The sequence below is a fragment of the Adiantum capillus-veneris genome, chromosome 25 (assembly GCF_014529385.1).
Source record: "Adiantum capillus-veneris isolate H3 chromosome 25, ASM1452938v2, whole genome shotgun sequence".
Lineage (NCBI taxonomy): Eukaryota > Viridiplantae > Streptophyta > Polypodiopsida > Polypodiales > Pteridaceae > Adiantum > Adiantum capillus-veneris.
The window spans coordinates 53,966,827-53,979,903 of NC_140955.1; the positions used below are offsets into that span (position 1 = coordinate 53,966,827).

The window sequence follows — 13,077 nt, forward strand, 5'->3', positions numbered from 1 at the left end:
TTGTGCAACCTATTATCTCTCTTGGTCATGCTATGGTGCTAGAGAAACCTTTTACAGAAGAGTAGATAAAGGAAGCCTTGTATTCAATCGGCAAATGGAAATCACGTGACCAAGACGGCTTGACATTCAAACTTTTTATTGCTTTCTGTCCCTTCTTGCAAAAATCGGCTTTACTTATGCCAGTTTCTTGGAAGCAAGGATCGATCAAGCTTTTCCCCAAGAGATCTATGTGAATCAATTTTACATTGGCTCCCTATCACTCTCATGCTAGTCATTTATAAGCTAGTTACCAAGATGTTGGCTAATAGAATTAAGGGCTTCTTACAAGATAAGTTGCATCTTAAAACTAGCAGTTACAATGCATGTGTCTTGTGTGGGCCAAGGTTGTGCGCTTGCCATTGATAGCACTAAGGAAGCAGATCTATGAAGGTTATCAAACACAACTTCTAACCATGAGCTATAAGTCAAGACATAAGTCTCAAAGTTGTCCACTTGATAGTGGTTGGAGTTGAAGGAGAGATATGATAAGTGCCTTCCACCCGAATGAATAGGTTCTCAATTTATTATTCAAGGCGAAACCTTGTTCACACGGGTTCTGTCTTTCAAACTTGACGATGGAAAGTTCCATGAGTGTTGATTTGAGTTGCTCTATTGGACAAGATTGAAAATCAATGACTTGTGGGATCCAATGCACATATTCAAGAATGTGGGAAGCTTATTGTGTGATCATCTCATTAGAAAAAAGGATACACTTGATGCTAGGCTGGGCTTGAGAGATGTTGGCCGCATGGAGCACTATTGGTTGCACACAACTCTCGATGGGTCAGCAAAGCTGCCTAAAGTCCCTTGGGTTTTGATTGCCGCCCAAGAATGCAAGGCTAAAGAGTTTATATGGTCCATGCGAACATTGATATAAATAATACACTCACTTAGGACGACATTCATGAAGGATGGAAGGCTCACTAGTATGAAATTGCACAATTGGCATAAGATGTGTTAGAGATTGACTTGTCAATACGATAGACTTGATTGCATGTGCAATTACACTGAGACATTGAACTTGTTTGCAATTTATTTTTCCCGTGGGGACTTTTTGTCTGTAAGTCTTGGTGGCACAATTTACAAGCTTGCAAAGTTGGTTCATTACCCTCCACAAAGTAGAACGCAACAAAAGTGGTTTTCATGTTTGAACTACACTTTCCCACCACCATTCTTACCATTCAAGTGCATGTCTTAGTGCACATAGTTGACATGGTGGAATTATTAGAGTCGTGCAACCTCGAATTAATCAACTACAAGAGTTTTTAATTCTTGTTCTACCCTTGGCTTTTCACCTTTGCGTTTTGAAGGTCTCTTAGTGATTATTATATTGCAAAGTGTTAGCCAATTGTTCATGAAAACTTGTTCTTTTAAATCTTATGGCTAATGGGGTGGCACAACTAGCAAGATTTTTCCACTCAAAGAATATTTTGATAATACCCTCGATATATCTATCGATATTTATGGTTTTTGCACTACGATATATACATTGACATCAAAAATGAGTATATGTGATGCATATATCGATGTCTATAATGATAGTTTGATGTCGACACTCATATCAACACCACGAGGATAAGAACCTCATTCAACAATGTCGGAATAACCGTTGATTGCTTGAAGGTTCCTATGAGGCCCTAGTCCTTGGCCACGACATTAGACTTTGGAATAGCACATTAATGTCTCCATCGCCTCTCTTTTATAGCTGGTCATGTCTCTATAAATAAGATCCCTTTACAAATGTGCTTCCCATCGGCTCTTAGCCATACAAGCTCATAGTTACTAGGCCTTAGGTATACCGAAAGACCATTATCCAAACATTCCTCCCACCTACAAGAAGAGTTTTTGTCCTAAAAACCATTGATACAAATCTCTTCCCAAGAGCACCAATGCTTTTCTAATATAAATATGTGTGAGTTCTATGTGTCTACTTGGCTAAAACCAAATCCTATGCTTAAAGCTAAATGTTACCATATACATGTGGTAGTGATGTGTGTGAACACACTTAGGACTGCTGGGGCATTTTTTCCCTCACTAGGAGGTTTTTCCCTCTGTGCATTGTATATACGCCCATCACTCTAGGGATAACTTATCTTTCCATTGCACACTAAGTAATACACTCTCTATTGTGTGCCTTGAGCTTTCTTCGTCTTCTCCAAGCTGTGTGTGTGCTTTCTTGCAATCCTAATTTCAACAATTGCTATCAGAGAAGGTTGCGTCCTCTTGGGCTTAGCCAACAGCAGCACCAGCACACGCGTACTCACTTCTTCGATTTTTGTGAGCTTTGGCGAGCGTTTGCAGGTCGACAAATATTTTGGATAAGCTCGTAGAGTTTAGTCTTCTCAGATTTATGACTCGGGTGTATTTTGGCCTCCGTTTCCACTATAGGCACTACTGCACATGCTATTTCTTCATTTTGTGCAAAATTTTTGTCAGTGCCATTTTCTTCATAATAGGTCCCTAACAATCTTCTACTGTTTGTGCTATATAGCACGTGTTGTTCCCGCTTCGTTTCTCCTCTTTTCAGGCAGTTTTCACATAAGATGCACGCATTTTCCATGGCCAACAACAATACAGATGTGTTCAAGATGTCTGCTTGCTGAGGACAGATTGGATGGGAACAATTACCCTATGTGGTCTTATGTGGTGCAGCATGTTCTTGTGTTAAAGGGAGTTTGGAACATTGTGCAGGGCATTGATGTACGTCCTGGTTCTGAGGATACATACGATGTTGAGGATGTTGCAGGTCTTGCTGCAAGGATTGCTACTGTTAGAGTTGTTTTGTCTATAGCTGAGCAAGCTCGTTGGGATGTAAAAAATGCCCATGCTCATACGTAGATTGCGTTGTCTATGAAGCGTACTATTAATTCCCACATTCGTTCAGTAAAATTTGCAAAACATGCTTGGGATATTCTGGTTGGTCTTTATGCAAGTCGCAATGAGGCTAAAACTGCATTGCTCCATAAAGAGCTTGAATCGAAGATTATGCATGAGGAAGATGACATGGACACTTTCCTTGCTGGTGTCAAGGATATCAATGAGCAACTTATTTCTGCAGGTGAAGTCATTTCAGACAATTCCCTTGTGCAGACTCTGTTCTTGATGCCTTGCCAGATTCTTACTAGATTTTTGCTAGTACTTGGAGACTTATGACCCAAGGAAATCATGAAGTTGTCAAGTTTGATGCATTATGCACATTGCTATTGCAAGAGTCACTTCCCTAAAAAAGCAGGACTAGACAACGTGCAGTTGAACATGCCTTTATTGCTGCTAAAGAAAAGGTGGTAACAGCTTTACAACCACTTCTCATGGTTCTTCTGCGAGTGGAAAATCACTTGTTCCTAATGCTTTTGCTGGAAGCAATTCGTCTAGAAATTCTAGTGATAAGGGCAAAAAGAAGATGAGTTGCCATTATTGTAAAGCTAATGATCACTTGATCAAGCAATGTCCTAAGTTGAAGACCAAAGAGGCTAGGAAGAAAGAGGGTGGTTCCATTGCAAATGCAGCTATTGTTGAGTCTTCTGTAGAAGGAGACTGTGATGCTGATGTTGATGTAGAATGGGCTTTTAGTGCAGAGTGTACCCATAATCTTACTGTCCATGATGCATGCATGTCATTTGATGTTGTAGATTCACATGTGTGGTATTTTGACAATGGTGCTACAAAGCACATTACCTCACATTGTGGTTTGTTCACCTCTCTTGTCCCTGAAGGAAATTCAATTACTTGTGCCAACAATGCCTCTTATCTGGTTCAAGGAGTTGGAAAGATTGTGCTTACTGCTGCAAATGGCAATTCTTTTACACTTGTTGATGCACTTTATGTTCCTAGGATCAAGAAGAACGTTTGTCTGTATTTGCACTTGCTAGACTTGGTCTTGTAGTTAAATTTGTGGATGACAGATGTACAATACATGATCTCAGTTTTAGTGATGAAATTGTTGCATCTAGCATTTTATGTCGTGGGCTATATAAGCTCACTTTGTATGACAAGTGTGAGAAAAACTTTGCAAATGCAGTTGTGGATTCAAAGGCTATTTCAGATGCAAAACTTTGGCATGCACGTTTTGATCATCCGAATTTTGCAAGTTTGTTGCGTTTGCAAAAATCTGATATGGTTGCTTCTTTGCCGCCTCTTTGAAGCACCTACCAAACATGTCTGTGAGGGCTATATTTTGGGTAAGATGCAAGGTTCTAAGTTTGCAAAGGATGTTTCAGTTAGGGCCACATGCAGTTTGCAGCTTGTGCATAGTGATGTCTGTGGACCTAGGCAAACTCCGTCCTTGGGCAATTACCTTTACTTCGTGACTTTCATTGATGATTACTCCAGGCATGCATGGGTATATCCGCTTAAAGCGAAGTCGAAGTATTTATGTGCTTCAAACAATATCTGGCTATGGCTGAAAATGTCTAGAAATGTACTATGGACACCCTCCATTCCGAACGAGGGGGAGAGTATATGTCTCATGAATTTAATGGATTTCTGGCTAGTCGTGGGATAAAACACCAATGTACAATGCCTTATACGTCTCAACAAAATGGTGTTGCTGAGACGAAAAACAGGTCACTTACGAAAATGGCACTATGTTTGGTCAAAAGTCAAGCTTTGTCGCATTCGTTTTGGCTTAAGGCCATCATGTGTGCCACTTATGTACTAAACAGGTGTCCTACGAAGGCTTTGTAGTCTATTACTCCATATGAAGCATGGCATGATAGAAAGCCTTCTATTGAGCATATGCGTGTTTTTGGATGTTTGGCATATGCTTCGGTGCCACAACCACATCGCAGAAAATTGGATGATAAGGCTGACAAATGTATTTTTGTTGGTTATAGTGTTGAAAGCAAAGGTTACAGGTTGCATCATCCACAAACAAAGTGTATTCTGGTTTTACAGGATATTGTGTTCGTGGAAGATTCTGTTTAGCCCTTGATGTCATGTACTAGAGACAGTAATCTAAGCTCACAGGACATTTATGACACTTTGTTGCCTCTTTTCAGTGGTGTAAGTTCGAATGTAAATTCCACTGAGGCAAATGTACATCCTATGGGGGTTTCTCAAAATGTTACAGATCAGCCTATTACTGATGCAGATGTACATGATGTACTTGATGAGGAAAGGGATGAAAATGAGTAGGCTAGAGGTATGCCGAAATGGCTAGTGCATACATTACGTGACAGTAAATTGGATACACCTTTGTCTAGTCACACTCATTCAGGCTCTCACCATGTATCTTATGCATTAGATTGTTATGCTTTGGATGTGTCTAGCTTACATAATGTTGAGGAACCTCTATCTTTTGATGAAGCACATAATTCAAAAAATTGGATGGTTGCCATGCAATCAGAATATAGAAAATGACACATGGACTTTATGTGATTTGCCTCCTAGAAGAAAGGCCATTGGTACAAAGTGGGTTTACAAGTTGAAACGCAAGCCGGATGATAAGATTGATCACTATAAGGCTCGACTTGTTGCAAAGGGTTATGCACAACAAAAAGGCATAGATTATGAAGAGACTTCTGCGTCCACTTGTCGTATGACTACTGTGCGTTTCCTATGTACATTGGCAAATCATTTTGGTTGGGATGTACATCAATCTGACATTGTTACTGCTTTCTTGAATGGTGACATATTTGAGGAGTTCATGTAATGCAGCCTCACGATTTTGTCAAGAAAGGACGAGAGGATAAAGTGTGTAGATGTAAGAAAGCTTTGTATGGGTTGAAGCAATCTCCTCGTGCTTGGTATGAAAAGACTGACACTCATTTGGTCAAACGAGGCTTTCGGAACAGTCCAATAGAAAGCACATTGTATGTAAAGCGTGAGGGTGATGTACTTCTCGTTGTGGTTCTTTATGTGGATGATTTGCTGATCACTGGACCAAATGAGAGAGATATTGCTGAATTTAAGGCTGATTTGAATGCTACTTTCAAAATGACAAATTTGGGGTTGTTGCATCATTACTTGGGTATACAGTTTAAGTAGTGTGATGGTGGCATTGCCTTGTGTCAGAAAATTTATATAAAGACATTGCTATGTAAGTCTAGACTTGAGGATTGCAAACCTATTGCCACTCTCATGGGAACAGGTTTGAAATCGAGTCTTCATAATGCTGGTGATCGAGCAGATGTCACTCTTTACCAAACTGTTGTTGGATGCCTCATTTATGTATGCAACAGGAGGCAGGATATTCAGTTTGCAGTTTCACACGTCAGTAGATTTATGCATAGCCCAGGGTCTAAGCATTGGCAGGATGTCAAGAGGATTTTCCGCTACTTGATGACACTTTACATCTTGGCTTGTTTTATCCCAAGGGGGGATCATAGCCGCTAGACTTACATGATTTTTCGGACTCATACTGGGTTGGTTGTTTTGACACGGGAGTGTCCACAAGTGGCTTTTGTTTCATGTTTGGCAGTTCATGTATATCATGGTTGAGCAAGAAGCAACCTATTGAGTGGCCACTTCTAGTTGTGAGGTTGAGTACAGGGCAGTCTTCATAGCTACGGTTGTGTGTGGCTCAAACGCCTTATGGTTGATTTGGGTGTTGGACATGACACTACCAACAATATCTACACTGACAGTCAGAGAACATTGGCAGTTGCGAGGAACCCACTTTTCATGCTCGTACAAAGCACATTGAGGTGCATTACCACTATGTCAGGGAGAGGCTTTCAGCAGGATAGATCAGCTTGGCTTATGTGCCAACACAGGACAACCTTGCAAATCTTTCCACAAAGGCATTGTCTCGTGAGAAGTTCGAAGCTTTCCACAAAGCTTTGGGCTTACTCCCCTGTGTGAACTGATCACGTCCTCACAGGGCATGGCACTTCCCTCTACTCTAGGTGCCAGCTCTCGTTCACCTCATCACTCCCAAGGGGGATTTGTTACCATATACATGTGGTAGTGATGTGTCTCAACACACTTAGGACCGCCGGGGCATTTTTCTCCTCACTAGGAGGTTTTTTCCCCTGTGCATTGTATATACACCCATCACTCTAGGGCTAACTTATATTTCCATTGCACACTAAGTAATACACTCTCTATTGTGTGCCTTGAGCTTCCTTCGTCTTCTCCAAGCTGTGTGTGTTTTCCTGCAACCCTAATTCCAACACTAAATGCGAATTTTGTTTTACTGTATGATTGCAATCCGACTGACAATTATCATGCATCAAGAGAGCGTCCTTTGGCCATAAGGATGTCATGAGTAAATCTTAAATTAATAGAAGAGCTTACCTTAAATGAGATGCTCTAATTAAAGTGATTCCGTTCAAAAACTAGAATGCTTATGTATTAGTGCAAATCAATCAAGTAAATGATCAGTAGTTGGACTTGCTTGTGCCACAAAAAAGTTTGCACTCTGTGTCTAAGCCTTCTATCTAAGTCTATGGACCCGTACATTTACTTTCTAGTGAGGAGCTAATCTCAAAACTTGTATTGTTCTCCTTAAAAGAATAGAGCATGGTGTGGACTACCTCTACAAATGAGATGCTCTGATTGAGCAAAACTTATTGTTCCTTCTCCTAAAGCGCTTATGTATAAGTGAAAATCTGTCAAGTGGGGATTGGTATCGAGCGAGCTATGGAGTGAGTTTTTTCTAAGTATTCCCCATACGACATATTTTAGTGAAAATCTCATTCCCTTAAAGTGATTAAAGTAATTAGAAGCAAAAGAGGGCTTTTGTTAATCGTTATCCAACTCACTCTCTATCTATATCTCTTTGTATCTCTCCATCTCTTTTTCTCACTCTCTCTCCTTCCCTCTCTCTTCCCATCTCTATCAATCTCCATATATTTAGCGCACTTTCTCACCCCCGCTCTATGTCACCGTATGTTTCCCCTTCTCTCTCTCTCTCTCTCTCTCTCTCTCTCTCTCTCTCTCTCTCTCTCTCTCTCTCTCTCTCTCTCTCTCTCTCTCTCTCTCTCTCTCTTCTTACCCTTCCCCCCTCTGCCTCTCTCTCACTCTCCCTCTATCTCCCTCCATCCAAGCATACACGTGGGTCATTTTGGCGCATCGTATTGGACAACAAATCTAAGCAACACCAATTGAACATTTACTCATATAAAGAAAATGAAGGAAAAAAAAATGTATTGGTTATGCAATGCAATATTACAAGTTATAATTCTAGAATAGGGACCGACTGTACTTGGGATACAAGAGCTAACGATAGCATGCAATACTTGACTACCCTATCCGACGACACATGAACACACGAAGCAAATCCTCGAGGTTGAGCTTGCTCTAATGGATAAACATGTATAGTTTACACCGAGTCCAAAGTAGGGAAGGAAGATAAAGTAAATGTGCTTGCAAGCCATGTATGGTTTGTTCTGTGCTATGCGATCTGTGAAGTCTCCACATGTACAAATGGGACTCTTTGCAATGTGAACTTCATAAGACTTGCCTTGAACCTGCGAGGTAGAGGTTTCCACCACGAATTTCTCATGCAAATTAGGCTTAGCAACAATGTGATCCACCATCTTAGCCTCCATTTCAACTGTCGAGTCCACTAGCTTTAACGCGACAATCGACAATCCTGGTCGATAACGCACTTGTACCGAATCTGTTGTTACACACTTCTTGATTCTGCATCTTGCAGCCTCCAATTCATCAATTCAAGTTTGTCCCTTTCTAGACGGACCATATGGATGGCACTCTTGCAGGACATTGTGTGATTTTACATATTGATGCAATACAAATTGCTCAAAAGAATTCTAATGTAAACAACAAATTAAACGTTCTCTAATTTGCTTTGTAACTTATCTAGTTCTTCTTTTCATATAAGCCCTAAACCTTTTCATTTCATGATCCTCCTCATGCCTCTAGTTTGGCCCATGGGGAAGGGGTGACATATTAAGGTTGAATTGGAGATGGTAGCCTTGTTAAGTTACTACTCTCATCACATGTGCTTGCCACCTCTAAATGAAAGCCTCTTTGTAGACCATAATGTTGCTTATATATCAAAGAAATATCAAGCATAGTATAAATGAAAAGGCCTCTAAAACCTTTAGTCCCCACCCAATCTTTCTCATGTTTTAAAGCTAGTGAGAAATTTTCTTCTCAAGAAAACATCATTTAGAACACACATAAGTATCAAAGTCCAAGCTTGTTGTGGTGTGATGGTTAGATTGCTAAAATTATATACACTCATAGGTGAAGAACATGCAAAGAGAATGAGAAATCTATCAAGAGACATGCATGAATTGCACAGAGCATTGAAATTTTTGCCTTTCATCTTACTAGAGAGCGTATTTTGTAAACACATTGCATATACATCTATATTGGCGGGCTCAAGAGTGTATGATACTAGAATGTGATCCCAAACATGCGGATGAGGATTAGATGAACCCTAGTCTTTGGAATCGATAGCCTGTTAGCGAGAATGATGTTTGTAGGATGAGTAGATGGGAGGAGCCTAGCTTGATCACGACAAACTTGTATATGCATCCAGAATCCACTCCCGATAATTAGCTTTCTATGCATGAAAACATATCCCTATCCCTATGGTATTAAAGCCTTCGAAAGCCTACTCTTTCCTTCATCTGTGTGCGTGTGATGTTAATAACGGGGGCTGGGGAAGGAAGCCTGAACCCAGCCAGCCGGCCCATTCTAGGGCTTTTTCGAAGCAGGTCTGTGGAGCCTTCCTTTCTAGGGTCTCTTCTCATCGACGGAGGAATGCACCAGTAGGGTTTGCAGGCGAAATTGAAGCTTGTATTAGGGTTTGCTGAGGACTCTTGAGTACCCGCTAAGGTTCATCGGAGGAATAATCAAGGATGGGCTCCGAGGATGAACTTGTTCGTTTATTTGATAAAGCAAGCAAGGCCGCAGATGTTGCTGATTCAGGAAGTGCAGAGGAATCTCGCTGTGTTGAGGCCATCAAAGTCATGCATTCTTTTCCCGTTACAACTGCCATGCTGATTTCCACGCAGGTTCTGATATTTTCCATGTCCTTTCCATTATGAGCTAGACAGTCTTGTGTAGTATGGTTATCTATATGCACACCACCATAATGTGCACTGAACTTTACCTTGATAAGGGTTCTCCTCATTGTTGGAATGTGTATGTGTATGTACAATTGCGATTTTGAGGGTGGTGATGGAATGGGGTGGTGGTGCGTGTGCAAGCGGCCCCCCCAGGGATGTTTTGAAGGGGGGGCGTGATTATAAGGTCAATGATTTATTGCTATTCATGCAGGTAGGAAAGCGTCTGCGGCGCCTTACGAAGCATACAAGGCCCAAGATTCAAAAGGCTGCTTCAGATTTGCTTGAGGCTTGGAAGAAGACAGTTGCAGCAGAGACAAAAAATGGGGCTGTTGAGTCTTCGCCATCCGAAGGTGCCTCTAAAAAGTCTCTCCCCCTTTCAGTAAAGTCACAGAGAAGCTCAGAGAGAGTCGTGGATGTGAAAATGGAAACAAGGGTCAAAGAAGAGTCGGTGGCTTCGAACACAGTGAGTGTGTCAAGAGTTAAGGCTGACTTTCAGCGGACCGAGTCTTCAAAAGATTCGTCTTCAAGTGTGAAGATCTCAAACTCTTCTACTGTTCTTGAGACTAAAGAGGTGAAACCTTTGAATCTAGCGCATGTTTCAAAGACAAAGGACTCAACCAGGGACAAACTTCGAGAGTCTCTTGCGGAGGCGTTGCACAGAGTCCTATCGGAGGCAGAGGGGCAAGATTTGGTCCGGGCCAAGGCATGTGATCCCATTGGGGTGGCTGTTGCAGTCGAAACTGTGATGTTTGAGTCTCTTGGTGGCTTCCATGGTGTGAATAAGATGAAATACCGCTCGATTATGTTCAACATCAAGGATGCTAACAATCCAGATTTTCGGAGAAAGATCTTGCTCGGAGATCTGACTCCTGGAGATATCATCAATCTTACACCAGATCAAATGGCAAGTGATCAGCGGAAGATGGAGAACGAGGAAATAAAAAAGAAAGCCCTTTTCGAATGTGAACGAGGGACTGCACGCCAAGCTTCGACAGATCAATTTAAATGTGGAAAGTGCGGGCAGCGCAAATGCACGTACTATCAATTGCAGACGAGAAGTGCTGATGAGCCCATGACGACATATGTGACATGCGTTAATTGTAACAATCGGTGGAAGTTTTGTTAGTGTCATGGAAGGAAATGCTTGGGCACCCATGTAGGTCTTGGGGCAAAATGTAGTATATGGAAGGATGGTTCTCTGGTTGCTTAGAAGATTTGTGGTTCTACAGGCTGCCGCTTCCCCATGGGCTGGAGGTTCAGAAAATGAGTTAATTTTGTGAGGGGCAATGTGATGGTAGTGTTGGGTCAAATTACTCAATGGTTTGTGAAGCTGATATATGTCTAGAGGCTGCATGCAATTGACATGTCAAAGCCTCTTTATTCATCTTGACTGGCAATCTGCCATTTATTGTCTGTCAATACCGATATGACTGCAAATGTGTTTTTGTCTGTTCTTTTTTCGAGTACTGCAGGAGGCCTGCCCCCCCCCCCCCCCCCCTCCGTGCCCGCGTCACGGCCGGCACAGCATCAGAATTTGGTTTCCCTCTTTTTAAAAGAGAAGAAAGATATCTCACTCACACACTCACTCACTTACTCACACATCAGAAACCTTAAAGACTCGAGAGAGGAACTCCTCTTGGGTTCTCCTCCACTCTAGTGCCGGATTTTGTCAGTGTCCCCCTCTTTACTATTTTCTGTTGGTGGTTTGTAGATGGTGCTCAAAGACTCGGGGCTTTGGGCTTAGCATCAGCTTCGGCTGATGTACATTAGAATGGACTATATAGACAGCTTATTTACGGTGCATTTCTGTTTATGGGTCCTTCAGCCATCTGAGCAGTTTTAGCAGATGCTGATTTGTCTGAGATGCATTTTTATTCTCTGTATGTCTATAGTCCTTTAAGTTGCTAGCACGATGGTTATGAAATCTTGTCTATGGAGTCTGTGTGAAGGTCCACGTTTAGAGGTCAATGGCCTGTTATTGCTTGTATTAGAAAACGTTTTAATTATGTGTTTCTTGGAATATGTTGATGTTGCGCTTGTTCTTGAGATGTTCCTTTTGGCGAGGCTCCCGTTGTGAGAAAATCATTACTTGGAACAAATCGTCCACCATATTCATTCTCCCCTTCATCACATTACTCTTATCTTGGGAGTGATTCTGTCATGCTGAACAAACTTCAGCATGCATCCAGGAACAGGGTTCAAAGCTACAGTCGGTAGCTTGTTCATCTTACATTTTAGTACTTGTTGCATGTGTGCGGGTGTGTCCGGAGCATGGCAATTCATTGTGCTTGATATGGAGAGAGATCAGAGATGCGGAATGTATTTATTGGCTTCTGTGACCTGTGTACAGCGTTCTAAATTTTAATCACAGATTATGATCTTACATCTGTAATATGATAGTAAGTTTAAATTGTGCATTTCTTGTGACGTCGATTGGAGTGGAGTACTCAGGTAAACTGCACTATATGCTCTCTGTCCAGTGTTGAGGCCGGTAGCGTATTTGGTGTTGACCAAGGTGATGAAAAGATTTGAATAGAGAGAAAATGGGCACCTTGGATTGATGGTCTTAGATAGGACATGTGGAAGTGACGGGCATTTTTATAGAGAAGCCAGATAATGTATAGACGTTGAAGGCTACATAGATGCACATTGCCTAAATTTCATTTGTTTGCTGTTGAATATGCGGCTATGTGCAGTTTCACTCTTTTAATTCTGCATTTGATCAAGGGACAATTGGCATGCTGTCCATGTCATAAGAAAGCTAAAATCCTTTTGTCCTTAACAAATTTGGGCTTTAGTCTAGTTCAAAGTTATTTGCACATGTCACAGTTTGAGCACGGTGGTGCTGATGAATGTTTCACTAACATGATAATTGGCCATGCTGTCCTTGCATATTTTCGTTCGCGTGTGCGCACGTGTGTTTCACTAACATGATAATTGGCCATGCTGTCCTAGCATACTTTCGTTCGCGTGTGGTGTGCGCGCACGTGAGAGAGTCAGTCAACAATTGCTCGCACGTGAGAGAGAGTCAGTCAACAATTGCTTGCTTGCGCAA

The 13,077-nt window shown here is 41.6% G+C and overlaps 1 protein-coding gene across 1 annotated transcript; it reads left to right on the forward strand.

The window, feature by feature from the left end:
* The first annotated feature begins 9,591 nt into the window (after positions 1-9,591).
* TFIIS (transcript elongation factor IIS) lies at positions 9,592-11,309 on the forward strand. Its single transcript, XM_086500356.1, has 2 exons — positions 9,592-9,968; positions 10,234-11,309. The coding sequence occupies exons 1-2, from the start codon at positions 9,813-9,815 to the stop codon at positions 11,146-11,148; spliced, it is 1,071 nt and encodes a 356-aa protein (XP_086356482.1). The 5' UTR covers positions 9,592-9,812; the 3' UTR covers positions 11,149-11,309.
* The last annotated feature ends 1,768 nt before the right edge of the window (positions 11,310-13,077 follow it).